The 27,674-nt window shown below is 41.9% G+C and overlaps 5 protein-coding genes and 1 long non-coding RNA gene across 7 annotated transcripts; 3 read left to right on the top strand and 3 right to left on the bottom strand.

Annotated features, from left to right (window-relative positions):
- Positions 1–400: 400 nt before the first annotated feature.
- On the top strand, positions 401–1,239 carry LOC128253793 (probable splicing factor, arginine/serine-rich 7). The gene is made up of 2 exons (XM_052982474.1): positions 401–1,044; positions 1,110–1,239. The coding sequence occupies exons 1-2, from the start codon at positions 472–474 to the stop codon at positions 1,188–1,190; spliced, it is 654 nt and encodes a 217-aa protein (XP_052838434.1). The 5' UTR covers positions 401–471; the 3' UTR covers positions 1,191–1,239.
- On the bottom strand, positions 1,191–1,833 carry LOC128253795 (39S ribosomal protein L41, mitochondrial). Its single transcript, XM_052982477.1, has one exon. It carries the CDS (start codon positions 1,730–1,732, stop codon positions 1,232–1,234), a length of 501 nt encoding a protein of 166 aa, XP_052838437.1. The 5' UTR covers positions 1,733–1,833; the 3' UTR covers positions 1,191–1,231.
- Positions 1,834–2,061: 228 nt separating this feature from the next.
- Positions 2,062–8,557, top strand: LOC128253781 (angiogenic factor with G patch and FHA domains 1). The gene is made up of 9 exons (XM_052982459.1): positions 2,062–2,331; positions 2,392–2,512; positions 5,142–5,278; positions 5,451–5,546; positions 5,772–6,180; positions 6,253–6,738; positions 6,799–6,919; positions 6,977–7,082; positions 7,148–8,557. Exons 1-9 carry the CDS (start codon positions 2,140–2,142, stop codon positions 7,295–7,297), a joined length of 1,818 nt encoding a protein of 605 aa, XP_052838419.1. The 5' UTR covers positions 2,062–2,139; the 3' UTR covers positions 7,298–8,557.
- Positions 2,511–4,089, bottom strand: LOC128253787 (hexokinase type 2). Its single transcript, XM_052982466.1, has one exon. The coding sequence runs from the start codon at positions 3,929–3,931 to the stop codon at positions 2,567–2,569; it is 1,365 nt and encodes a 454-aa protein (XP_052838426.1). The 5' UTR covers positions 3,932–4,089; the 3' UTR covers positions 2,511–2,566.
- LOC128253779 (uncharacterized) lies at positions 7,891–26,977 on the bottom strand. Of its 2 annotated transcripts, none has more exons than XM_052982457.1 (8): positions 26,586–26,977; positions 20,069–20,728; positions 18,707–18,892; positions 17,636–18,645; positions 17,384–17,531; positions 14,757–15,002; positions 8,095–8,222; positions 7,891–8,029 (listed from the first exon to the last, which is right to left on the bottom strand). In XM_052982457.1, exons 2-8 carry the CDS (start codon positions 20,712–20,714, stop codon positions 7,916–7,918), a joined length of 2,478 nt encoding a protein of 825 aa, XP_052838417.1. In that variant the 5' UTR covers positions 20,715–20,728; positions 26,586–26,977; the 3' UTR covers positions 7,891–7,915. The 2 variants fall into 2 exon arrangements, with proteins under 2 accessions (XP_052838417.1, XP_052838416.1); XM_052982456.1 differs by having other exon boundaries at positions 17,384–17,534.
- Positions 10,670–11,835, top strand: LOC128253797 (uncharacterized). Its single transcript, XR_008267486.1, has 2 exons — positions 10,670–11,013; positions 11,271–11,835. It is a non-coding gene; the product is annotated as an uncharacterized LOC128253797 (long non-coding RNA).
- Positions 26,978–27,674: the final 697 nt, after the last annotated feature.

Here is a 27,674-nt window from a genome sequence, read left to right on the forward strand (position 1 = left end):
AACTTACTAGCGGTCAATGGCGATAAGGCTTTCCCTATCATCCTCGTTAATCTTGATAGCTTCTGATTAGGCATAATTGCTGTGCGTTTGAGAGCAAATAGTATTTCCTGCTTGTACTCCATTGAACTAGGCATTACTTAACATTTAATCAGGTTTTTGACTAAGTACAAAAAAATAGGCATAGTTTATATATTTCTAATTAAATATATATGTACATTACTAAATAAATTTTATATTTTAATTATACCACAAATATATATATTTTTTATTAAACAACGATAATTACAATTCAAACTCGCGCCATTGTACTTAAATTATAACTTATCGATATACCAGAAAATCGATAATTACACACACACGCATTCAAACAACAATTTAAATCGATAAGTACACAATACAGACATTGTTCATCCCTAATAGTTGCAAATTAAATATTTATTTGTGCCCACTTTTTAATTAGGATAATAAATAATGAGGGATCGGGACCGTCGTGAGAGAGATCGTGAGAGGGACAGGGATCGGGACAGGGATCGAGAGCGGGATCGCGACAGACGCCACCGGTCCAAGTCGCCCGCCAGAAGCAGCCGGCAGAGCTCCAAGTCGAAGAAGAAGAAATCCAAAAAGTCGAAGAAGTACTCCCGGAGGAGTCGCAGCAGCAGTCGCAGCTCCTCGCGAAGCTCCTCCAGCAGCAGGAGCAGTTCCCGCAGCAGACACAGCAAAAGCAGGAGCAGGGACCACAACAAATCCCGATCCGCATCCCAGAGGACCACAAGGGCTCCCAGTTCGGAGAGCAACTCCAGGTCCGCGATCACATCCTCAGTTGCCCCTGCCAAAACCAAACCCATTGATCTGCTGGACACCAAGGTGCTGAAGGCTCTGGAGACCATAGACGAGGACTCCTTCAAGCCAGCCTCCTTCTTCAGCTCCCGGGATTCAAAGGAATCCTCTGAGAAGGTGATCATAGACCTAAACAACGAAACGGTCACAGTTGCCAACAAGCCAGCCATTGCAGTCAGAAACGAAGATGTAATATTCCATCCGAACGTGAGTGGGTCACCTGGTGCTCCGATCTCCCTGCTAATGGTCTTTCTTTTGCAACCCCCTCACAGTTCCTTGGCGACCCGGATCTCAAGGCAGAGAAGTGGCTGCGCAAGCTCTACAATTACCGCCAGAAGTACACGCAGGAGTAGTCGAGTTCGGACTCTGTATTTAAGAAACAATAAACCTATGCCTAGAATATATCGCTGCCCGTCTTCCGGGCGCGCTGCAAGGCCTCCGCCGGAGTCAGTTGCTCATTGGCCGAGGGCTCCTTGGCACTGCCGTCTGCCTGCAGTGTGCCCGCCTTGAAGTCCTCGATGATCTTCTGCGAATAGACGGCATTGAACAGGTCCAGGCTGGTGAACTCCGATTGGACGACATCCGGCGCCTTGTAGGACACATATGGTTTCAGTTTGCAGCCGGTCAGGTCGGGCACTATGATGTCCGGAATCTTTTCGGGAATCTCCACGTACTGCCCGTCCACCATTATGCCCGTGTCGCGCACTCCGCGCTTGTGAATGGACACCGGCGGATTGGCCATGGTTTTCTGGGCCTCCTTAACCACGCGCGTTCCCCGCTTGTTGTACACATTGAATTTACGGAAGTTCCGCTTGCCCTCCAAAACGGATGAAGTGCTGATGGTCCTCTGTTGGCAGCGGAGTGCTATGGGCACTAGTTTCACACAGCTATTCATTGTTATTTAGCTTTTTGGCGAGGAAAATGGTTAAATAACAAATGCGGGTGCAGTGAACAGCTGATTGCTGAACTAGTGATGACACTTAAGTGGATAAGGAATTGTTTCGAGATTAAAATTGAATTTAAAATTATAAATGCAGTTAATTATTAACTGTTATAAATTTAAGGAATATTTTAAGACTTGTCTCTGCTTTGTTATTTTATTTTTAAGTTTTTATACATTGGCAATACTTATTTTTGAGTGCAGCTAACAAACATCTCTAAATTATCGATATTCTTACGATTATTTTTGCCGCTTGGCAGTGTTAAAAAGCACTGTTAGATTAATAGTGCAATAAAACTCCCAAAACGGCTTGTGTTTCTTATCACAATTTGTAAATTAAAAAATTTCCTTGTTTTCAAGCAATGTCGTTGCCGGCTGAAGAGGAGGAATCAACGGAAGGTTCCGCGGATCATGATTTTATCGAGCTGAAGAGCATGGAGGATGTGCAGGCCTGCGAGCAGCAACAATTGCTGCAGTACGTCGAAAAGCTGCACGGAATTATTCGGAAATACGACACCAAACTAGCGGCCTATAAGCAAAAACTGCTGCACTTTGTGAGTTCGGATATTTGGGTTACCTAAAACCATCTCATTTAAAGTGATTTATCCCCAAAGCTAAACCAAGAAAAGACTTCCTGCGACAAAGCCGTCCAAGCCACCGAATCGGAGTTGCAGGAACGCCAGGATTCCCCAAACAATGATGAAGACACCGACAAAAAAGACAAACCCAGCGATTGTGAGTCAAGAGTTTCTTTATTCCTTCTATTATTGCTACAATTGTAGTTAGTACCTACTTCGATTTGCTCGCCACCGCGGCCACCAGCGCGGCTCCACGTCCCGATCCGTCCTCCGAGAGCATTATGTCCCACTCCTTGTCCGCCTTCACCAGCTTCTGCAGCGTCTGCCGCATGTAGGCATCGAACTTCGGATGATACCGGTACACTGAGCCATCCATGCCGACTATCACACGACGGTTGGAGGTCCTGTTGACCAGGCCACTCACTCCGATGGCCACCAGAGTGGCCGCCCGCTTGGCCACGCACTCGCAGATGTACCTCAGCGTCTGGCAGTCCTCCACGGAGGCCTTCTCCAGGCCGAACACTTGCTTCACGATCTTCCTGGTGCTAGCAAACTCCGGGAACGAGTCGTCCTCGATCTCCGAAATGTAGCGCGTCTCGAAGACCTCCGGGTTCTTCTGCAGCACACTGGCGAACTCCGGCCGCCGGCTGCTTTGCTTGAAGATCAGCCTGCGCTCGAGGGCGCGCAGCAAAACAAGGCGCACCAGGTTGCCCAGGTACATGCCCGCCGTCATCTTTTCGAACAGCTGCTCCGAACGGTTGATGGACTTCTCGTCCACCTCGCGATCGTACTCGGTGCGCACAAAGTCCAACTGCCCGCCCTCGCCAAAGGCACCCCACTCCGCGTTCACAATCACCTGCCGTTTCGTCCTCTTAAATTCCGCTTGAAGGAGGTCCACATTCTCCACATCCTCCACGTAACAGGCATTGCAGCCAGTGCCCACGATAACGCCCAAACGGCAGTCGGCGTTGCGATGGGCGCAGGACATCAGTGTGCCTGTTGTGTCGTTAAGAATGGCCACCACGGCAATGTCGGCATCGCCGCGCCGCTGAATGGCCTCGTGCAGCATGCGGCCCACATCCTCGCCCTCCACGCCGGGACAGTCGAAGCCCTTGGTCCAGCGCACCAGGAGGCCCTCCTTGAGGCCCAGCTGCACGCAGGGAAATGAGAAGGTGAAGCCCAGCGGCAGATAGGCGGTCTTCATATCGTGCTTCTCGACGAACTTGGCCAGGCAGCCGGCGATGTGATCGAACAGCTCCACGCCTGGTCCCACCATCAGGTCCTTGGGCACGGCGTAGATCTGCGAATCGACCGTGGCATCGTGGTGACCCTTCAGCGAGACAAGCAGCACCCGGAAGTTGGTGCCGCCGAGATCCAAGGCCAGGAACTTGCCCATCTCGTCGCCCGTGGGCAGATCCTGCACGTACGTGGGAAAGCACTTCACATTGGCCTGCGGATGTGTGGAGCGCTTCAGGCCGCGGGCTACCTCCAGGCAGAAGCGACTGTACACCTCCTGCACCTGGTAGTCGCTCAGCACAAAGGGTTGCATAAGTTCTCGCACCTCGGCGTCCAGCATTTTGCTTGGCTAATCTTGGTTGTAACCGCCTCGAACGATGAGTAACGACTAACCAGGCGCCTGGCCAGCCCACGGCGATTTGGAACTGCACTGGAAACTGCCTGATAAGACGGGATGCAGTGCGCCAGACGTGGAAACAACTGCTGCCATTGCAATCTGGGCGCTGCGTAGCAAATTAAAAACGAAAACACACCTATGTAGCTGATTTGCGCGGATTAGGAATCTGAATCTGAAACTACAACTGCGCGATATGCTAATCGCTTAAGTCCCGGCTGCTGCTCGTCAATTGCTGGCGATAGCTCCTGATTTGGCACCCTACAAATTAGTTGTAGATCGAGTCTAGTTTACTATTTGGATGGTTAAAAAAGGCCACCATTCACCAATGCAACTCAATCAAGAAAGACATGTATTACTTAATCTGAATAACCTAACATTCTACATCCTTAAAATCCCATTGTCCATTTTAAAAGGCTGGCTTATAAGGAAAACTAACTATAAAAATTGGTTTCTTTATGCTTATGAATTTATTTTAATATTAAGAATTGTATAAAAATTCATTTGGTAAGGTTATTTACACAAGTCAGACCTTTATAAATATTTTAGGGTGAAGTTTAATATATAAAAATTAAATTAAATTTAATTTTCTTATAAAGAGAGTGCAGAATTCGTGCAAAAAAAATGGCAAGGCCACTTTTCCATTTGCTGGCCACCATATCGAAGACAATAAAAGTCATAAACTGTCACTGGGAGGGTAAAGCTGGAACACGCCTCCTGAGCTATCGCAGAGATAGTGCGGCTTCAAGGAGTGCATCTTACATGTACAGCCCACCCACTTCCCTATCTGTTGGGGTCTCAGGTCGATTAATATAGCGTGCGTCAAACATCCCGGCGCGCTAATGCCCGAGATTAGCGCTAAAGTGTCGCACGGGCTAACGCCACTGCCCCTGGCTGAAAAACCGACCAGCCCTTCACACCACTTCTAATATGATTGCAATGATTGCACAAGAAAGCCGGTTGTCACGTAACCTGAACTACAGTTTTACGAGCTTTAATAAGGATATAAATCAATAGCCATATCTAGAACAATATTTATTTAATTGATCGATATAAAAGTATACCCTTTCAAGGCCTTTTAAATATTATAAAACCTAATCAATAACAACCATAGTATTCGTATTTACCATGATTAAAATGCATTTCAATTTTGCAGTATCGGCGACGGATGCATTCAGCTTTGTGGACGAGATGCGGCAGGCGGCCAAGCACGCCGAAAACCTAAACAACTTCGTCTACGAGCCGACCTCGGGCATGTACTACGATCCCAAGACGGGCTACTACTATAACGCGGTAAATAAGCTATAAACAGCGTACGTAATCTTTATGACGTTCCGTTCCGTTCTATTCCGCGATGCGCCGATGCCGACTGCACCACGGTGACTTTCAGGGGTTATCGCACCGGCGAACCTACATCAATGACTCGAATAGTTGCTAATCTCTCTCTCTCTCTTCCTGCTTCCAGGAGTACGGGTTGTATTACGATGGGAACACAGGCTGCTACTACAGCTATGACCACGGCAAAGACTCTTACGAGTTCCACTCGCAGGCGCAGGTGCAGGTGAGTGAGTTCTTAGCCACGGACTCCTGTGCCACACCACGACCACATTAACCAGCGTTCTTCTCCTTCTCGCTGCGCAGCCTGTGAGCGACTGCGCCTATAGTAGCCTTTTAGCCGGGTTTCACAAACTAAGCATAGACCGAATGCGTAGCAATGCATTAGGTAAGCGCCAAGGCCCAGAACTAGCGATAAAAACGCGGATTTCTTTTCTCCACTTGGTTGCAGGCGAACGAGGCGGCGGCGGCCAAGCCGGAATCGGCGGACGAGGACGAGCAGCAGGTCGAGTTCGATGAGCTGGGCGGCGTCATTACGGATCCAGAAACGCTGAAAAGGATCAAGGCCGAGAAGCAGAGGGTTAAGGAGCGAGCCGAGAAGTCCAAGCGCAAGGCCAAGGCAAAAAAGAAGTCGAAGAAGCACAGCAGGAAGAAGCGCAAGAAGGAGCGTCGCCACAAGTCGAGGAAGCGGCACAGGGACTCCGGGGATGACCGGGATGAGGATGCCGAGGAGGGCGAGCTGTCGCAAAGCAGCGACTCCAGCTCCGACTCCAGCGACAACGAAGCTGAGAGCAGCAGCAGCAACAGCGACACGGAGGACAGCAGTGTTCCGGTCTTCAAGGCTGCCGGTCGCTTTCAAGGTGCTTAGAAATTCCGCGTTTTTATCGCCGATTTCTTAGGTCTAAACCACTAATTCCTTTCCTTTTCCGTAGACATTGCCAAGAAGTATCCGCCCTCGCTGCGCATCATTGTCCAGGAGACCAATGTGGACGCTCTAAAGGTGGGAAGTCTGCATTTGATCACCTACAAAGGTGGCTCACTGGGTCGCGAGGGTGCCCACGATGTCATCATTCCGGACGTGAACGTGAGCAAGTGCCACTTGAAGTTCAACTACGCGGCCAAGCTGGGAATCTACAAGTGCCTGGATCTGGGCTCCCGCAACGGCACCATTCTCAACGGTTCGCCCATGGCCAGCGATGCTATGGACCTGGTGCACGGCAGTGTCATCACCTTGGGACAGACTAAACTCCTGTGCCATGTGCACGAGGGCAACAGCACCTGCGGGCTGTGCGAACCGGGTCTGTTGATAGAGTCACCTGCGCCGGCTGTGGCCACAGTTGGCGCATCCACCGCCACTGTATTATCCCACAAGGAGCAGCTCAAGAAGCTGCAGCGCAAATATGGCCTGGAAAACGAGAGTGAGTGGGTCTTACTTAAAGCTTAATAGATCTTATTTCTCGATTTATAATGTATTTCAGAATTTGTAGAGACCATTGGCAATGGTCAAGCCTCCAACTACAATGATCGTGCCGCAACTAGACGTGTCAAAGTGGGCAGCAGCACGGATAAGGAAAAGACCGAGGTGGCTTGTGTGAACACGTAAGTAGTTGCTTACAAAATTCAGCTTTGCGGTTGATCAATGGCCATATTTTTTAGTGAGATTGGCAGCTCCAACAAGGGCTTTAAAATGCTGAGCAAACTGGGCTGGCAAAAGGGCGATACTCTGGGCAAGACCAACGCCAGCACTGGACTTTTGGCGCCTGTAAGTATTTAGGAAAGCTTACCATATACAAAACTTACCCATTGCTGATTCTATTTTATTCACAGATCAGTGTGGTGGCCAATGAGGGCACAAGTGGACTGGGGAACAGTGACCCAGTGAGCTCCCGACCCATGGACAAACGAAAGTTGGCCAACTTAAAGATCACCCAGGCGCGGTATCAACGCGCCAACGACATATTCGATGACAGTGATTAGAAAAAAGGCATTTATGATTGTTGGAAACACATTTAATTAACAATTACTCAAACATATTCATAAGTATTGTATATATATGTATGCATATATACATCGGTTCTATATATATTATATGTATATATTAATTCAAAAATCTTGCTATAAGGTTAAGCTATCAGTCAATTAATTAATTTAGCTTCGCTTATGAACAAAAAGAATAGAGGGAAGGTTATGTTAAATAAATATGACGTTGCGTATGTGGATCGGATCTAAGCTAAATGCGAGCGAAATGCGCATACAAACCAATCGTTTAAAGTAATTACGGTGTAGCCTATGTTAATGTTAAATACAAAAGCCTCTTAAGATATGTGGTTTCTCTTGCGATACATGCTGGATAAGAATTGCTGCAATACGTTATGTTGTATGTTGTATGGTTGATAATACTTTGCCCTGTATGTATGTAAAATGTATCCGATAATATAGTGTAGTGTAAGCTTGGTTGGCAACAGCCTAAGGCTAAGGCCCATCCACCGATTACAACACGAAAACGCACAACGAGAATCTTTGGATGTTGGAACTACGGAAGAACACGCTACATAATGTGGACTATGTGGGCCGTGGAGATGCCTCCTCAATCCTCTAGCAGCTCCCCTGGGACTTGACGCCAATGAAGTATCGGGATTCGCAGGAGTGCTTGTGCATCTCGCACCACGAGCTGTATGTATGGTTGTTGTAGCCGCATATTTTGTGTACCTGATTGAATCATTCACTCACTGATTAATGGAACATTTGGGTAGCGGATGGACGTCTACACTCACCGGTCGCTGCTGCTTCCGCGGACACTTGTAGCGACAGGACACGCACCGCGGCTGGCGCGTCTGCAGATCCACCAGGCAGCTATCCTTCGGCCCACACTTGATGTCCGCACAGCTCACAGCTCGGCCCGCTGCAATATAAAGTTTACGATGCGAGCGCATTAATGGCGGCTGCCTGTGGTTAAGTTTCGGCTTTGTTTTATGACTGGCAGTTTCGGTTTAATGGCCCCTGCACACTCGACTGCATGTCCTGCCCTCCACGAGACTTCGGGCAGGTGCTGCCCAGATTACAGGAGACGAGTCGCACCAGTTTGGGGAAAACTTTCCAATATTTTAGGGCCCAAACCAGTCAATTTCAATAAAAAAAACTTGCCCTTGGCGATTCATTTACTCATTAATGTACAATTTGTAAGGATATTTTTAGAACTTAGTCCTTAATACTTTGTAATAAACTTTATAGAAATTATTTCTGGCATTTTATTTGGAACAAAAACAACTATGAAGAGTTGATTTAAGAGGATAAAGGATGCATATGCATATTTAAATCTGCTGTTCTTTCCTTGTGCCTACTGCAAATTCAATTTTCTAAGCTAGCACATTATTTACACCACGCGCTCGGATACAGCAACACAAATCCACAGAAAAAAATAGTTTCAAAAAACAAATGTTTTAAAGTAATTTAGTAACAATTTCATTGATTTCGGAATAAAAGTAAAGCCAATTTTTATAAAGCATTTTGCTAAATTAACGGTGTAAAAAAGAAATGGATTGTTTAGTTTTAATTATAATTATTGGTTTTTAAATTTTAAAAAAGAAATTAAGAATCAAAAATCATAACGTTATCAGTTTTTTGTTCACTTTGCATAGTTCATTTAGGATAACTAAGTTTTGTTCTCGTTTGCCTTCTTTAAATCTGTTTTACTAAAATATCCATAAATCGTTAAATCTGTTTTACTCAAATATCAATAAGATCACCGAAATGGAATCATATTTCTTTCTGTGCACAAGGGCTCTTCCTTTTTGCCTTTCCCCATCCGCATCCCCATCCCCATCCCCATACCCATACCCCTGCATCATTGAGCCATCCGCGCAAGACTGGTAGCATCTTCGGACCGGGCCAACAGCCCACATCCGACTGGTGCGACGGCCAGTTAGCCAGTTAGCCAGCTAGCCAGTCAGCCAGTCGAGCAATAAAGCAGCCAAGCGGTGCGCAGCCGCAAATGCGGGGCAAAATATATATGTATTTATCGTCGACATGATCTGCGACTTGGCAACATTGTTGCACAGAGCCCTCCGGGCATTGTCGATCGGAATTGCATTGGCAATGGAGGTGGAGCTGCAGCTGGAGCTCGAGCTGAAGCTGAAGCTGGAGATGGAGGTTGTGGCTTGGGTTTGGGCTTGGGTGGAGCCGCCAAGGGAGGTTGGATGTGTGCGACTGCATCTGCAGTTCGGTGCGTGAAAGTCCGCCGTCTAGCAATTCGTAACAGTTAAAGTTTATTAATTTCAACTGCCAATTTAGCTTTAGGCAGATACGTCCTTTATGCAGAGAGGTGCAGGAGGGGAGGAGGTTCTCCCCCCTCGATGTCCCGCGCACTTGTTGATTGTGATGGATGTGGCAGTGGCCTCCAGAGCGGGAGCTGCTGCACCGCTGGTCATGGCTGATAATGCCGTCACAAGGCGAGCCAACTATAATTTGTTATGTCGACGTGGTTTAATCAACGCCGGCGGCCGTTGGCGGAACTTATTGCAACATTGTGTGGATGGGATGGGATCTGAATGGAATGGAATGGGATGGGCTCTTCTGGTCCGGTTCGGTTCGGTTCGGTCTGGTCTGGTCTGTTTTGGTCTGGGATGCGTCGTGGGTCATGTGTCTGGTGTACATGAGTGTTCCCATTCAGCCAAGACCGGCCATTTTGGCATTGCGTGTTGTTTAAGGTGATTTTAATACGATCATAAACTACAGTCGGCCCAGAGGAAGAAGAGCCAGACGCTCGACCAGACAAAAGTGACGTCGCGACGTCGTTGGACAGTTGGACAGTTGAACAGCTGGACAGCTGGACAGTTGGACAGATGGCCATCCCAGACCCAGACCCAGACCGGACTTCATCCACTCTTCGAGAGTTTGCAATCACAGAACCTGCGTCGCCGCAGAACGTTGCGAAAATGGCGTTTTAATGGTTTGTACGTGTAGTCATATTTCTTGGGGCCAACGGCAAACTTTTCGTGGCTTGTGCCGTGGTTTGCCGGCTCTGCCCCTCTCCTCTCGTTTCCCCCTCTTGGAATTTTTTCAAGCCTGAGCCCGGATCGCGACGGCAAAATATTTATGTGAAAGCAGACAAAAACAAACAAATGCCCAGAGAGCCATAAACTTACTAACCATGAAGATAAAAAGGCTGAGGAGCCAACGCATTATCTTATCGCCAGACGATCCACGTAACATAACGAGTACAGACGCACATTAAGCAGCAGGAAGGAAGCCCAGAGACGCGGAAGGAGCAGGGCTCGAAACCAGGGGCATTCGGTTGGGACGGGCATCGCAGATCAACAAACTGCATGGACTCACGCACACGTGTTTTTCATCTTGACCATAAGACTAAAAGCAAGAGTGAATAGTAGCTAATGATCTTTATTTAGAACCCGGCTACCGTTAAGGGGGATTACGAAAATGGACGGACAACCAGTGAATGAATATGTAAGTGCTTGTATCTCTTCTGCAATCTAGAAGCTATCTAATGTAATTAGCAAGTAGGCTTTGAAAAATATATCTTAGAATTTGGAGTTGTTTGTGCTTTACCTAAGGAAAGTCCATTCAGTTTTGGTTCATTGTGCTGTGAGCTCTTATACAAACCACATCAAAATTAAAAAAAAAAAAGTTACATAAAAAAAAAAAAATTTGGAAGAATTTCACGACTGTGCGTTAAGGTGTGTTAAGTGAGAAATGTGTATATAGAGTGGTGTGTTCTGAAATTAAGTGAAAGCTAAAGAAATCATGTGAAACCGTAAAAATCTTGAATAAATCGAGTGTGAATGTGTATGTGTATCTAGAAATCTTTCCGAAATTTGAGCGCTGTGTTTTCTAAAATGAAGTGAAAGCTAAAGAAATCATGTGAAAAACAAAACAAGAAGCCCCAAGAAGTTCTAATAAGTACGGTTTCCTTTTTTAATAATTTGTTTTTCAGGTTCAACTTTCCCAAGTGGATATATCAAAATGCATGAGCTCAGATGGTTAAACGTTACACGCAATAAAGGTTAATAAATGAAGTATCATGTAGTGACGCCGAATACTTATTATGAAAATTGAGGACTACTACACAGCCACATCATTGATAAATAATAATACCGAACAGAATGACCGTATGGGGGAATTTTGTCAATGGCAGCTGCTGTTGGAGCTTTTGTTTTCGCATTAACTACACGCTGTAATTTGCAGCAAAACACTGCAATTAACAGGCAATTGCAGCACGGCAGCCCTCTTTTGTCTTCAGCCCCCATGGCATACTAAACTAGTTTATTCCGTCCGTCTCCATCTATGTCTCCCATCCCATCCGATTTGCTCAGAGGCTCTCGAGTTCGTCTCCGGATTTGGTGCGACAGCGACACGCCCTCCACGCCTTCCAGCACCACTGATTGCCACACAGGAAGAAAATTTATGATATATACCAAGTTTCTTATAACTAAATGAAACTATTGCCCGAACGTTTAAACAGAATAGTATAATATTTAATATACCTAATATCAGCATGAGACGTGTGATGACTTATTGCCTACATAAAGATACTTGTTAGATCTGTTAGAATTATAACACAACCGTCAATGAATACCTAATATTAAAAAATACCTTATCAAAATGATAAATATGTTTTCAGAAATGTAATTCAATGAGCTCAACAAAAATCAATATTATTTCGAATTATTAAAGTTACTCTTAGATCTGTAAGAACTATATCAAAAACGCCGAAATGAAATCGACTTTCATAATGAATACCAATATCAAACCAAAACTCAGCAAACTGCAACTTTGTTTTAAAAATGTAACTCAACGAGTTTAACAAAGCAAATTTAAACTAAATGGTCATGCTATGAACTGCGAGGAATAAACATATATATAGATTAGTTCAGTTATTTCGGTTTAAAATGAAACGTTTAAATTTGTTTAAATGGTTACGTTAATATAAGTAATTAATATAATTTTTTTATATTTTAAATGAAAACATACATGTTTCCAATTGTCTAGATCAATTATAGATGTTAATGCAATGTGAATGGCTGAAGAAAAGTTATCATATAATCAAAAATGTATAACTATCTATTTCGTAATATGCAGAATGTAAAAATTGGATTTATTTTTTATATCATAATTAAAAGATTTGTAATAATAATTTAATTAGCTCAAGCAATACATATTTTTTTAAGTAAATCAGGTATTTTCATGAGAACATTGCTGATATATTTCTTAAAAACAAATGTAACCGATTGTTCCAGGAAAAAAAAATGATTGGTTCGAGGGTCATGGTATAAAAAGAAATCGTTTCAATTAGTTTAATAATTAGCTTACCTTTTAAAATTTTTCAGCATTTTCTTTTATTTTAAATCATTAAAAAATGTATGAGGTTCTCAAATATTACACATCCTATGAAATGAATATAGCGTTTACGAATTGTATTTAACGAAGACTTTATGAAACTTGTATCAATATTAAATTAATCTTTCTGGTGGATGCGATTGTTCCAATTAAAAAATTTATTGGTTCTGGGGTATAAAAAGAAATCGTTTCAATTAGTTTAATAATTAGCTTAACTTAAAAAATTTTTCAGCATTTTCTTTTATTTTAAATCATTAAAAAATGTATATGGTGCTCAAATATTACACATCCTACGAAATGAATATAGCGTTTGCGAATTGTATTTAACGAAGACTTTATGAAACTTGTATCAATATTAAATTAATCTTTCTGGTGGATGCGGTTGTTCCATTTAAAAAATTATTGGTTCTAGAGTTTTTGTATAAAAAGAAATCGTTTCAATTAGTTTAATAATTAGCTTAACTTTTCAATTTTTTTCAGAATTTTCTTTTATTTTAAGTCAATAATAAATATTTCTGGTTCTCGCACTTATGGAATGTTAAAAAATTAATATTTTTCAAAGAAAATTATAAAATCGATAAAGAAGAAAAAAATGGACAAAGAAATAATATCCATGTTACATAGATCAGTTTGATATTATGTAATAGATGAAGATAAATGTCTGTCGCAAAATACAAAATTATGATTGAATCGGGAGCCTCGAGTCTTCATACATTATATAAAAAATTTTAATCAATTTATATGTAGAAAATATATTTCTGATATCAAAGTTAATTTTAAAGAAATAATTTTAAAGAATTAAGATTTTTTCTTTTCCTAAAAATCGTTCTGGTCAAAAATGACACATCGAGACGTCTTCATACTTTTTATAACAATTTTAATCAATTTATTAGATTTAATTTGCTTACCACTAGTTTTGCAAAGGATATAGTTCAGATATCGAAATATTTTTAAAGAATTAAGATTTTCTTTCATTTCTTCATATTGTTCTTAATATATTAATATGAAAATAATATGTAAATGATATATAAAGAAATAAGATTTTTTCTTTTCCTAAAAATCATTAAATAAATGCTGATATAGTTCAGATATCGAAATATTTTTAAAGAATTAATATGAAAATAAAATGTAAATGATATATAATATATAATTGGATGAGACTATTAACTGTTCAATGCCAAATGCAGCTATAGCATATATATACAATGACAAGGGTGAGACGCAATACAACATCCCAAGATTTAATTATTCCTGTACTCTTATTATGACTCGGGATTTATTTATCCCTGTAATTCCTATACAATATCTCAGGATTTTACACAGCACATCGGGATTTAATTAATAATAATAATAAAAGTAAAATAAATTTACCAGATTGGAAAACTATGACAAGGGCGAGACATATTTGTGAAATCTCTTTACCTTCTATGGCAGTCATCTGATCAAGCGATTAAGTTAAAAATATGACAAATATGAGGAATGACACTTTACAATAAAGTTGGTGTGCAGCACTGAATGATTTCTCGCTGTGCACTTTCTGTCGTGGGCCGACTTGGGGCATTATAATTAATTGGAAATCGGAGTCGATCAATCGGATGGCAACCGCAGAATTAATAAGCATGAATGATGCCGACGACGCGAGTGTTCGCTGTAATTGTGGATGCGCCAGTACCCGTACTTGTAGTCAATGTGGAGCAGAGCTGACGGGCTAATCAAATTGCTGGCAATCATGGAGCCGTATAAGCAAATGTAGCAATTTCAGTCAAACACCGAGAGAGCCGGCAACTTGATATGGCCAAGCTGCAGACGACAACAACAACATCAACAACAACAACTTGTGGCTGTGACGCGATTCGATTCGCCTTTAACTCAACTAAACTCGGTTCAACTTGGGCTGGCTGGAAACCTCAGTCAAGTCAATCAAATGCAAAATTGCGGTTCTTTGTTGATTGTTGTTAAATTCGCACAACCGCTATTCAGCACCGCGATTGCAGGCAACAATTTGCATTTGCCGAATGCAACTAGGCTTTCCATACCAATTAATTTGATGGATTTTCGCTGTCTGCAGCCAAAAAATACATACCTCGACAGGGTCCCGGATATGCCACGGCAATGGAACGTCCAATTTTGCAAATCATTCGATTTATATCACAGGCGCTCCTATATGTCTTGCCATCCACGCCGCACACGGCCTCACTGGCATCCAACTCCGCATCTGCATCCAGTCCATCCCAGGGACACTCGATCCGGCAGGAGATGCAGTGCGGCATCATGTACTGGTCCTCCACGCAGGACAACCCATTCAGGCACTGGACTCCGCTGCAACTGTCTACGGAAGGTGGATAAATTAAAGGATTTTGTTATGAAATATGAAATATATTCTGGGATTAAATGTACAAGGACTTAGAAACTGGCTCAGCTTAATAATTATAGAGTATATGTGGTTAGCTTTTTGTATTAAAATTAACAAAACAAATATTTACTTATTGTTGTTATATTTGAAGTGTAGTACCTTCACAATACAATTAAATGTAAGCCACAATACTTTTGTATCAAGTTAAAAAAAAAAAAACATATATTTTATTGTATCTTAAATATACATAGTACATATACAATACAATTATATGTAAAACACACCCTAAATATAATTTTACTCAATACTTTTACTAAAAAATGTCATTTAGTTAACAACGTCATAGCTTATTTACAGTATTACAATATGTAAACCACACCCAAAATATATTTTTAATTAAACTACTTTTGTAAACGGTATCATATTGTATGTTTAAAATAAATATTGAATTTCCCCTTTTGTAAATAAAATGCACCAAATAGTTGCTTTTCTAAAATGTAACCTTTAACCTGTAATATATGTTTTTAAATTAAGTGTCCACTATTAATTCCTTATTTTTTGTCCCTTTCAACCATTTGAAAAGAACATGGCCACTAATCATCGCAAGATGCTGCACCTTGCAACTATGTTTTTGACATTTACGAATGCTTTTCGCATAGAGGCGCTGATTGTGCCTATAAATAAGTAGTTGGCCAATGTCTATGATTAGCCTGAAGACCGTACCGTACCGTACCCCCACTCGTGGACTCTCGGATCTCTTGGGATATACATGCGCTTATATGGCCGGCAATAAACTGTCGAAATTTATCAGGGGGACATATGCGGCCCGTTGATGCGAAAAAAAACGCGAAACGCCTTGGCGCCAACTGCGACACTCGCGAAATATTGCAATCATTTTTCTGCTCGCAATTGAATGCGAATGAGTGGTCGCCGGAGATCGGATCGGAATTGCCGATTGGGCATTCCATTCGATATATTGGCACGCGCCAACGTTAGATTGCTGGAATTGCTGTTGCTGTTGCTGCTAGCCAAGTTGGTGTTGCTGCTGTTGCTGTTGCCACTGCCATTGCCGGTTATGTGTTGCAAGTTGCTCGAAGCTAGTTGCTAGTTGCAGAAGCAACAGAACAGAACAGAACAGAATAGAACAGAATGTCGTGTGCTTGCGGCTAATCCAACAAGTTCTTTGGGTTCTTGGCTCATCGTTCTTGTACGCCGTTTTTATTGATCATTTGAGCATGTTTGCGAGTGCTTCCTGTATCATTAAATTATTACACAACATTTCTGGCTTCAGTCTGGCTGGCTGGCTAGCTGCTGGCTGGCTGGTTGGCTGGTTGGCCAGTTGATTTCACCACTGGCGACAAGTTGTTGGCCGTAATTGAAATGTGCAATAATTTGTCATCTAATCTAATTGTGGCGCTGCTGCGTTTTGGCACGCGAGCAACCCAGTCCACCTACACTCACAGAAATGTTAAGAATTAATGTAGCCAAAATAATCACTTAGAAAAGCACACGGCCTAAACTAAACATAGAGCTGAGAACCCTCAAATAATAAAGTTAAAATCTACACAATTATAAATATCTATTTTGTTATCAAATTAATGAACCATGATTAATTGGTCAACTTAGTTTTAGCACATCGGAGCTAATAAGGATGATAATAATTATTTTTATAATTAAATTAAAAATGTATGGATTTGTTTTACAATATTATATCATTATTCAATTTGCGGTAACTTATGATCTAATGCTTATCAAAGTAACTTATCTATACTCCTCTCCTCATTTCAATTTGACCACAACTCTGAATAAAAAATACTCGAAAATAGAAATTAATAAAAGTGCATACAAACAGAAAAAAAACTATTTTTACATGAATTTTAAACTGCTGGGTATGAAAAATGTCTCAATAAGTATTATATTAACACCAGCTTAGTATCAAAATAAAACTAACTAACTTACTATCTAATTAAGGCCTATAGGACTATAGCTTTAGGCTCTTCGGTATAGAAATGAAACTAAAGAGTATGGGGGCTATATTATTATTTAGTATTGAACTAATACTTATACTTTAATGCTGTCTTAGAAAAACTAAACTTTTAATTTTTTTTGGGTGCACTAACATTCAAGTATTTTAAAATATTTATTTTTGTACTCTTTTAATATATTGTTATAATTTTTTGGGACGATAAAGGTATGTAGAATTTTTCAATTTGATGTATTATTTTATACTAGTTCAGTGGCTATAGCAAACATTATTCTTAATTAATTAAATCCCAATTTGATGTATTATTTTAAACCAGTGCAGTGGCTATAGCATATGGCATATGGCGTATGGTAAATGATATTGGCGGACTCACTCTTGCAGTGGCCCCGATAGGCGACCTCCAGTTGGGCGTTGTTGGTGCGACAGGCGCGCTTGCGCAGCTGGCACTCGGTGTTGTAGGTGCGTCCGTCGGAGCCGCAAACCGGATTCGAGTGCTGTGGCTGCTGTGGATGCTGCTGCTGCTGCTGGTTAAAAAGCATCCGAGTTAGCCCCGAGGAGTAGGCAATGGTCAGTGGGCAGTGGTTAGTGGTCAGTGAGTGAGGAACAATGGAGAATGGAGACTCACCAGTGGCAGGGGCTCGTAGATTCCGATTCCGATGCCGATGCCGATTCCGCCCAGAAGAGCCAAGTCATGGGCATTAGCGAGGTCTGATGACGCAGCCGTTTCACTTCCGCGTTGCAACTGAAAGATGCGATTTGGCTTCGGATTCGGATGTGAGCCAAAGTCAGAGCCAGAGCCAGAACCAGAGACAGAGCCAGACATTGTGGTATTTGCTGACTGCTGGGCTTCTGTTGCCATTCGATGGTGCAGTCCATTGTCTGGACTTGGTCTTGGACCGGGATTTGGAGCATGCTCAATGCGTCTGGCATGCTGGTGTCTGACTCTAGCCGACTGTCTATTAATGTCGTTGGCGGGTTCATTAGCATTTGCCAAGTCGCCAAGTCTAGACTGAGCCAAGTCTGCAACTGCATCGGCATCTGCATCTGAATCTGCATCTGCATCTGCATGTACAGGCGACTGCCTGGGCGTCTTGTCTGCCGGGGACGAGTCATTGGCTCTGGCTCCTGTCGTCATTGATCTTGTTAAGTGTTTGCCATGGCTGTTTCTGTGCCTGCGCCTCTCATAGCCCCTCATCTCCACTCGGCCACGTTTGGCAGTGCCAGCATTGGCATTTGCGTTTGAGTTTGAGTTTGTGGGCTGATCTGGCACTGGCTTTGGCACTGGCACTGGCACTGGCACTGGCAAATTGCTGCTGTCTATGATCAAAAGTCTCCGGTGCTTCGACTCGCTCGGCAGCTGCAGCTTTCTTTGGTTATCAGCACGTTGGCGTTGCCTGCCGCCGTCTAATTCTAAATTGTAGTTGGAATTCTCGCTACTTAGGCTACGGGATTCGCGCGACATGTCCTGTTGCTGCTGCTGTTGCTGTTGCTGTTGCAGTTGCATTTGCCGTTGATGTTGCTGTTGCGTCCTGCGACGCAGCGCTGCCCCGCATTCAGGGGCACAAACGCACTTGGGCCGACCCTTGCGCTTCACACACTTTTTATTGGCCCCGCACTTAAAGCCCTTGCAGCTTTCTAGTAGGCATAAATAAGGCATAAAACATAAGTTAATAGTCCCCAAACCATAGCCACTCACCCATGCAGGGCGAGCACTCCACTCCGCCACCAATGGCCGTCGCAAAGAAGTACTCCACGCTGCTCAGCTCGCGATCTGTGTAGGAAAAGCTCTGGCTGGCGCCACAACACTCCGACCTCGAGATGTTCGTGGAGAAGACTTGGCCGCACTTCCCACTGCCCAGGTGCGTCTGCCAACAGGTGCCACCTATTAAGGACATCAAAACATTTATTTAAAAATTTCAGAAAAATCCCTTTTCCCTCCAAAAGGCCAGAAAAGATGCCTTGTAACTCCCCTAAGTTTTGAGGAATCAACTTAAAACCTATCGCAAATAATTCTAAGCTTCTCATTGTAACCTTCTTCTTTATCCGGTTGTTGCACAAATGTTATACCACCAAAAACCAACTACATTTTTATGGAGAGGCCAAAATCTTTAATGAACAAATTGTGTACTCAAAAGCAAAAGTGCCAAATATATATACAATTCATAACATTTTTATCACCGAAAAGTCATTGCCAAAAATATATGTAATTCGAAACATTTATTACATATATGTATATTCATGTAAAAACATATATATTTGGGAATCTTTGTTTAAAATTCTTAAAACTCAAATGCCAAATGTATTAAATCTTTGATTTTGGCATTGTTTAAATATTAAACCATAAAAAAAAACGATTATATTTATAGCAAATATCTTTTAAGCTAATGAAAAACATTATATACAACTTATAAAACAAATATACAATATTTCTTTTTTTTAATGGTGTAATGAATCATGCTAGCCATGGCCAAAAAATAAGTTGAGTTGACAGTTTTAATGTGTTTTCGATTTCTCAGCGTTTATATAAGGTACATGAAAACCCAAAAAAAAATAAGGTGTAAAATGAAAATTGTATTTCCCTGAGCTAACCGGAAGAAAACAGTTCGAGCTCCCCTTTCACAGTGGTCAAATTACGTGCAGGTATTGGACTAAGCAAAACAAATATTATTTGTTTACGTTTGAGATTCAGCAGGAATGCGATGTGCCGGCTGCTAATGGAAATCGCGCGAGCTGATTGCAAATATTGCTGTGAATTCGCGCGGTTTTTCACACATTTTTGTTCATCTGGATTTTGATCTTCTGCTTGTTGTGATCGAATCGATTTGGCAGACCCAAGCAGTTTTTTGGATTTGCTGGATAAACAAACAAGCGGAGATATGGGCTGTGAGAAATTGCGTCACATTTGAGAATAATGTGACACATTTATCAAGGCGAATGAACTGGCGAATATACATATATGCAGGCGCCACTCTCTTGAGATACTATTCAGAGATTCAGATACAGATGTATCTGGCAGATGCGGAGAAACTGACATGCAGCTAGCTAACTAACTACTTACCCGCCGCCAGGCGAAAATTCAGTAGCAGCAATCCAATTAACAGAGCCATCAAAGGCTGTCCAACCAACTGATGGCCAGCGCCAGTAGTTGCTGCTGCTGCTCGCGGTGTTGCTGCGGTGTCGGCTGATGTTGCTGCCGTGCCTCTTGGTGTTGTTCTCGTGCAGCGTATGCTTTTCATTGGACTAGAACTGGTCAAGTGTTCGTGTTGCTGCTGGTGTTGCTGTTGCTGTTGCTGTTGCTGCTGCTGCCGGTGTTGTTGCTGATGTTGCTGTTGTTCACGTGCCATTGACACCTCGTCAGAGCAATCGGGCAACGCATTGACGTCACGGCCATGGCAGCAGCAATTGGCCAACTCTTGCAAAACGCTCCATGCGCTTACTATAAATAAACTTAGAATTGTTCTACATTCGCGGCTAGTTGCTCTTGCCAATTGTGTTGCTGCCGTTGCTACTGATGTTGATGTTGCTGCTGACGTCTTTGACATTGCTGCCGCTAATTGGCTCAGTGTACGCGCTTCCGCTGCCGTCGATCTCGCAGGAAGTGCGCGGATGGCCGGCATCGCTGCTCTGCGCTTGAATTTGTAATTCGATTTTAGAAATGTCAAATTGTTTTGGCTGCTCGTCGGCTGATGATGATGATGAGGCATGACAACGGCAAGTGCTGCGGATAAAGAAAAAAAAGGGTAGGCAAACGCACTCGAGTAACAGGTAACAGCTAACAGGTAACAGCTAAGAGGTAAGAGGTAAGAAGTAAGAGGCAAAGGATGGATTCAATTAGACAAAGCACACTGCCACTCCAGCTCGAAGTTGGAGTGGCACGCCAGCAACATGATGCAACCGGCGGCGACAGCAGCAACAGCAGCAGCAGCAACAGCAGCAACAGCAGCAACCACAGTCAAGCACCAAGAATGTTTTGCACAAAAACGACGGCCAAGAGGCAACAATTAAGTCTCAAACGTTGAGTTGACATTGAGCAGGCGGTTTTCAAAATGCGACTACTAAAAATAAAGAACCTGTTGCTGCTGCCGCCGCTGTGTTGTAGGTTTGCCGCATTATGCACCGTCTGTCTGGCTCCGTGCACATAGAGAAAGTTTGGAATAAATAATCAAATTATGAAAATTTAAAAAAATTTGCTTATTTTACTTCATGAGATGGGCAATCAAATTTCATTCAATAATTTACATTTGTGGCATATAAAACCCTTACATTTTTCCCATTTGAGTACAACCTTATAGTAGGAAAAAATTGTTCCTGAAGTCAAGCTACCACATTCTAGAACATCGATTGATTTTTTCAAATTAAAAGCTTTCGGGAGAATTCAAATAATGAACTTTACGAAACAGCTAAGTTCAATCACTCCGGTTGACTTTGTTTTTTTTTTTGGAACATTTTTGTTATAATACTTGATAGGGTTTTTTAAAAGTTTTCGAACAAAAATCTTTTAAGAGAATTTAGGTACTAGATTTTTCGATTCCACTGGAAATAGTTAAATTTTATTTTGGGAAATTTTTTTTATTTGAATTGCACTTTGCCGAAATGCATTCCCATTATCAATTTTTTGACTAAGCTTTTCATGTTTCGCTTTTTTTTTCTTTGAGTGTATCTTTCCCCTTTAGCAAGCCTCTATGCCTGCCTGTCTGTCTGTTTGTTTGTTTGTTTGTTGGTTTGTTTGTTTGTTTGGCTGGTTGTTTGTGACTTGCAGTTTGGCGCGCTAGTTTGGCATTTGTTTTATTTTGGCTGCCGTTGCCATCGCCGTCGCCGTCGACGTCGCCATGACTTAAAGGACGTGCTCAAGACAACAACATATGCAGACGGAAAAGAACAGACTGAACGTGACTGGAGTGTGACGACTTGGCTGGAGTATCCTAATTTGGCCAACTCGGCGAACGTCCTTGAGGCGACTGTGCTACCCTATTCAATTAGCCCACTTCAGCTGGGTCTGGCCCTCAACCCCCAACCCCCTCAACCGCTCAACCCCTCAAGCCCTCAAACCAGTATCGAAAGTTCAGCTGCTGTTGCAGAAACCGAAACTGCAGCCCTTTCCCTCCGGCAATTAATGACCTACTGCGTCTGGGCCTGGAGTTCATGTCCATGGCCCGGCCAAAAAAATTATTGCGTTAACACGCGTTGCGACATTTTAGATGGCGGTATGTCGGTCGACTGCAGTCGGACTGCAGTTTCGTCGACGTCTCCGCATCCGGCGGTTGTCCATTGTCCAGTTGGCGCGCCAGACGATGTCTGCACTCACACAGAGCCGCATAAAAAATATAAAAAAAAGAAGCACAAAAAAATAACACACGCACTTGCCGTGGAGCTGGCGATTGGCGATTGGGGACTGGGGATTGGGGATTTTGCAGTGCAGTTGCACTGCAGTTGGAGCAGCAGCTCGGTCTTCGGCTCGAGCTGCATTCCTGCAGCCCAGGCTATTTTTAGACCCCGGTCAGTCAATGGGTTTTTATAACCTTTGCAGACGGTATCGCAAATAACTTGGTTACGACAAATGTAACGGACTAATCCACATGTACGAGCAATATATCCCCCGTTTGCACCGAAAAAAACCGCTTTCGATTTAAATAATAGTCTCGAAATCTATTTAAACAAGAATTAAACTTTGATTTTTGCATTTTTTTGGAACTTTACTAATATTCTATTTTTGAAATAACTATATCTAAAAACATTATACACAATAATCTCAAAATATATTTAAATCAAGAATCGATTGCTAGAACTAAACTTTGACTTTAGTTTTATACATTTTTGTCCAAATTGCATTTTTTGTAAACTTCAATAAATTTATGTTTATAAAAATTGCTTAGAATTTAAACAATATTTTCGAAACCTATTTAATACAAGAATCTGTTGCTTGAAATAAACTTTAACTTTGGTCTTATATCTTTTTGTCCAAATTTCATTTTGTGAAACCTTCATAAATTTTATGTTGTTGAAAAGCTGGTAACTTGTTTTATTTAATTTCTTAATTTTTCTTAATTTTTCTGGCAGTGCGGTGAAAGTGTTAATCAGACGTGGCCGTGCCTAGATAAAATGCCGCAGATTGCAGATTGCAGCACCCACCGATCGCGACTGATCCGCTAAGGACATTCGTTTGGCTGACTGGCGAACCTACCAGGTTTTGCTGTACCCAACGTTTTCGTAAGCAAATGCTTCGAATTCCTTGATGCTCGCAGAAATGTCTTTTGGGCACAGCCACAAATAACAAATAAGAAAAGTACAGGAGCAGCAGCGCGAAAAAATGCAAGGAGCGCCGGAGCAACAGGAAGGCACAAAATGCATTCTCTTCGGCAACTGCATTGCCCAACTCAGGGTCCACACAAACACACACACCCCAAGAAGCAGACTGTCTGGGGCTATATATATATATATATATATATATATATAAATATATATACACCATATCCATACCATATAACTATGGCGAATGCCTTCTTCTGGAGATGCAGTTTGACCGTTGGCCGCCGCTTCAAAAGACCTGTTTTTATGTTTTTGGGCATTTATTCTGGATTTTCGCAAAATGTGTTTTTTTTTGTTGTTGTGCGCATTTTCGTTTGTATTGAATTGCATCTTCTGCTGCGCTGATCCTGGGCTGTTGTTGTTGTTGTTGCTGTTGTCGCTGCTGCTGCACTTCAGCAACAAGTGCATAATTTCAACCTCAAGCTCGAGGCTGGCCAAAAAACTTGCATCAAACGTGGTGCTAAATTTCACTGCGGTTCTCTCAGGTATTCCACCATAAACAACTTGCACCGCCTTCAGTTACATTTGCGTATTAGATTAAGCTGCTCCCAGGCATTTCAGATCCCAGATCGCAGAACTCCAAACCATCTGATACGCATTATTGTGAGGTGGACTTAGTTGGAAGCACGTGCTCTGTGTCCCTTTGTCCGGCCCAGAAAACCGATTCTCCAGACGGCGGCCCAGAATAATTTAGGGAAAACAGATAGAGTTGCCAAACAAACAGAACGCGACAACAAGCTATCCTATCCTGAGAAACTTGTAGATAAATAATCCAACTGCACAGAACACAATTAATGCGTTAATAACAAACTGAGATTACTGACAAGTTAAAATTGAGTTAGGGCTTTTATCAATTTGATCTGTGAAGAAGTTCTTTGTGCTAACATTTCTTAAACTAATATTTTGTGCGTTATAGATTGAGAAACTAATCTAGGGCTTCACAAAAATCTTAAGTTACGTTGATAGTTTTCTGCTAATTTTGGAAATTTTTGAAGCTCAGACTTTTATCTATTCAAACGTAGTTTGTTTACTTACTCTTTCTGCTTAAATTATATTTGGGTTATTCACAATCAAGATTATTGAAAGTTTGGATTTATCTCTTGAAGCCTGTTGAAACTTGTACTATTTTTTTTTTAGTCTGAATAAGGCATCGATTGATTTAATCCTTTTAAAATAATTGAACAATCCTTATTGAACATATGTTCTAACTTCTTGAAAAATCCTTATTAGAACATTTATTCTAACTTCCTTCAAAATCTAGAGATAGGGTCATAGCGATCGTTTTACGACTGAAGTAATGACCTCGTATCGCATCTGATTTCTTTCCGTGTGGCTAAGCATCCATTCTACATTCGCCTGGACTCGCAATCCAGTCACCACCGACCGACTTTGAGCTCCATTCAGGCCGATTGCGCAATACCGATCGCGAATGCCAGACCCGGCTCTAAAGCTATTTTTAGCTTTTTCCGTTCTGCGGAACCCTGTGGGTCGCCCAACAACTGAATAACTGTGCTGTGCTGTGCTCTGAGGTTCAAATCGCTAAGAAAAAAACAGAAAAAAAAAAATAAGGGTCAACGTATTTGGTTTCATAAGAGTAACAAAACGGCCCAAATCGAAATCGATGAGGCTGGCCGGAGTTTGGGGGATTCTAAGGAAACAGTTTGTCATTCGCCAACAACAGGAAATTCCTTTCGGCAAACTCATCAGCCAAAGTAAACTGTGCGTCTCCGTTTTGGCGCGAGATGAGATTAATGACACTTGGACGGCAGCCCCGCCCCCTTTAACGCCATACGCCCACTTGGGCATTTGCATATGACAGCAACAGCAGCAGCAGCAGCAGCAGCAGCAGCCTCGTTGTTTGTTATGCAAGCAGTAAATTTTCAATAAATATACATAAGCCAACAAACAAATCAAATCGAACCGACTGTGGCTGTATCTTCAGCAGCAGCACCGCAAGAGGAGACAGCTGGACTGCCTGCACGGAAAGAAAATAGGCTAAATATCAAATCGAAGTGAGCGGGTCAAATAGGTAGTTCCCATAAAAATGAGGACGCACTTCCATTAATCACACTACCATCTGCCAGCGAAGTACTGGAGATTTTACTAGCTTTTTTGCAATAAAAAAGTTTAGCTTTAAGTAATAAACTTAGCATTTAAATAATAAAATTGATATAATTTTTTTAATCTTTTTGTTTATTAGTAGTAGGTAGGTTTTAAAATAAAGAAATAAATAATATTCTTTGTAAACAACAAAAGCGTAAAACTTTAGACTCTAATAACCAAATAGCCTTATAAACTTTGAACAATTTTGAGCTTTCTGTGACAAGTGCCCTAGCCATTAGATGATCGTTCTAAAACAGCAAAGCTAAATTATAAAGCAATAAAAATTAATTTAATATTTAAACATCAAAATTAAATATTCAAATATTACATATTAATTTAACAATCAAATCAAATTAAAATTCAGTCTCCAAAATGTTTATTTAATCGAATAGGTCATAGCATCACATTTTTTTTCCAGTGCACTGTTGTTATTGCTGCTCTGGGCGGAGGCTCGGCTGATAAACACAGACATATAGACAGTCACTGACCACTGAGATCCGTAGACTGCGACAGCTAAATGTTTGTTTTGCCAGCGCTCGAATGCCACGCGTTGCACATACGCAGCGTTGGCCGAAAAGAGGAAAAACAAAAACAAAAAACGCCACTTGTCACTCGAAACTGTTTGTAGTTGATTCGCTTAGAAGAATCGCTCGACGGCTCATTAGCAACGGCCAGAAATGTCCAAAAGTAAACAGGAAATATGCAGGATGGCCGGGAGAAAAGCGCGCGCGCTCTTCAAATTTGTTATTTGCTTATTCGACTTCGCACCACTCATCATCTTCCGAATCTGAATGTGAATGAGAATCAGTATCAGAATCGGAATCTGATTCTGGAGCTGGAGCTGGAGCTAACGCTGAATCTGAATCTGAATCTGAAGATGGAGCTGTGAGCTGCGAGCTGCGAGACTCAGCAAACCGCAAATAAAAACAAATATCGGCTCACATGAAATCCGAGCTGTTATTGAGTCTTTCGATCGCCTTTTGTTGACAACTATGCAAGAATTTTGTTATTGTCTGAGATGGGCAAATGGTACGTGGAAAAATCTGTCTGTTACAAATGTTAATTAAACAAAATATCCAAATAATACCAGTTTGTCTGGGGCTGGGATTTCATTCCGGAAAGCGTTTCAGGAACTCCTGAAAACTAAACGATTATTATGAACTCACCTTTTTAACTGCGCCTTCTAGCGATGTTGCGGTTTTAGAAATAACTTTCGCACTTAGACTTGTTTGTTTGCCAATTAATTAGCGACCAACATGCAGAGAGTATGTGTATGTATATGACACTTTTAGGTATTACATGAAATCAAGTTTAATAAAAAACCCAAAAAAATAAAAACATTTTCTGCACGAATGAAAACAAAATGAAAAGTTGCCGACTCGCGATCGCACTTTTGCCCACAATTTTCGCTGAGCTTTCGAATTTCGAGACTTTCTGCCTGGCTTTATTTACATTTCCCCGATTTTGTCTGTTCTGTTCTGGAATCACGAAACTGGGCACAGCACTAGTCTTTACTTGTTACTTTTAACTGGGGACCAGAGACGTGCGCTCCATCTGATGGTCGAATGCCGACTGAATTTTGAAAACCAAAGTTCTCATTTAGGTAAGAAAAGAGGCAGCACTCTTACACCCATACACATGCTAAGCGCTGCACTGTGGGACAAACTAGCACTTAGTGTGCCATTAACTTATAACTAAAAATACTGTTATTTATTTATTTTTTAGAAAAACAAACGAAGGAAAAATTTTTAATTATTTAAATCAGACAAAAAAAAATATTTAAAAAAAATACAAAAATTGTTTGTTAAATTATCAAATGATTTCATGCCAATTTACTTAAGACTCTATATAAAAAATAGAACCAGGCCTAATAAATGTTATTTAATGGAAAAAACTTTACAAGCTTTAGCTCGACTTTACATGCAGCTCCTTTAGCAAATTGGTTTCTGCGCATTTTGTGTTTAGTTAAAATTACAGGGACGTTTGAGAACTTTTTTGAAGAAACATCTAAAGCATCTTGTGCTGCAAACACATATTAGCAACTATTACGATTGATTTAATTTTAAACTTATGATCGCTAAAAGGGCATTTTGTCCCATTGTGCAAGGCTGCTGTGCAGCTGTGTGCGTGAGAGACACGCAACATTTGTCGGAAATGCATTTCCGGTTGGATCGCAACATGTTGCCGCAACATATAAGCTCGAACGCTCATTAAATGCAGCGAAAATCATGCAGCGGCCATATAGAAAACATATC

The sequence above is a fragment of the Drosophila gunungcola genome, assembly GCF_025200985.1.
Source record: "Drosophila gunungcola strain Sukarami chromosome 2R unlocalized genomic scaffold, Dgunungcola_SK_2 000004F, whole genome shotgun sequence".
In the NCBI taxonomy this organism is placed as follows: domain Eukaryota; kingdom Metazoa; phylum Arthropoda; class Insecta; order Diptera; family Drosophilidae; genus Drosophila; species Drosophila gunungcola.

What these genes read in the sequence shown, in the direction of transcription:
- LOC128253793 (XM_052982474.1), top strand. Translation starts at nt 472, where the DNA reads ATGAGGGATCGGGACCGTCGTGAGAGAGATCGTGAGAGGGACAGGGAT. An exon ending in ATGTAATATTCCATCCGAAC is followed by an intron (nt 1,045 to 1,109) that starts GTGAGTGGGTCA and finishes ACCCCCTCACAG; the next exon opens with TTCCTTGGCGACCCGGATCT.
- LOC128253795 (XM_052982477.1), bottom strand. Translation starts at nt 1,732, where the DNA reads ATGAATAGCTGTGTGAAACTAGTGCCCATAGCACTCCGCTGCCAACAG.
- LOC128253781 (XM_052982459.1), top strand. Translation starts at nt 2,140, where the DNA reads ATGTCGTTGCCGGCTGAAGAGGAGGAATCAACGGAAGGTTCCGCGGAT. An exon ending in GAGGTGGCTTGTGTGAACAC is followed by an intron (nt 6,920 to 6,976) that starts GTAAGTAGTTGC and finishes CATATTTTTTAG; the next exon opens with TGAGATTGGCAGCTCCAACA. An exon ending in GCACTGGACTTTTGGCGCCT is followed by an intron (nt 7,083 to 7,147) that starts GTAAGTATTTAG and finishes TTTTATTCACAG; the next exon opens with ATCAGTGTGGTGGCCAATGA.
- LOC128253787 (XM_052982466.1), bottom strand. Translation starts at nt 3,931, where the DNA reads ATGCTGGACGCCGAGGTGCGAGAACTTATGCAACCCTTTGTGCTGAGC.
- LOC128253779 (XM_052982456.1), bottom strand. Translation starts at nt 20,714, where the DNA reads ATGCCTCATCATCATCATCAGCCGACGAGCAGCCAAAACAATTTGACA. An exon ending in GAATTTTCGCCTGGCGGCGG is followed by an intron (nt 18,893 to 20,068) that starts GTAAGTAGTTAG and finishes TGTCCTTAATAG; the next exon opens with GTGGCACCTGTTGGCAGACG. An exon ending in CGCGGAAGCAGCAGCGACCG is followed by an intron (nt 8,030 to 8,094) that starts GTGAGTGTAGAC and finishes TGATTCAATCAG; the next exon opens with GTACACAAAATATGCGGCTA.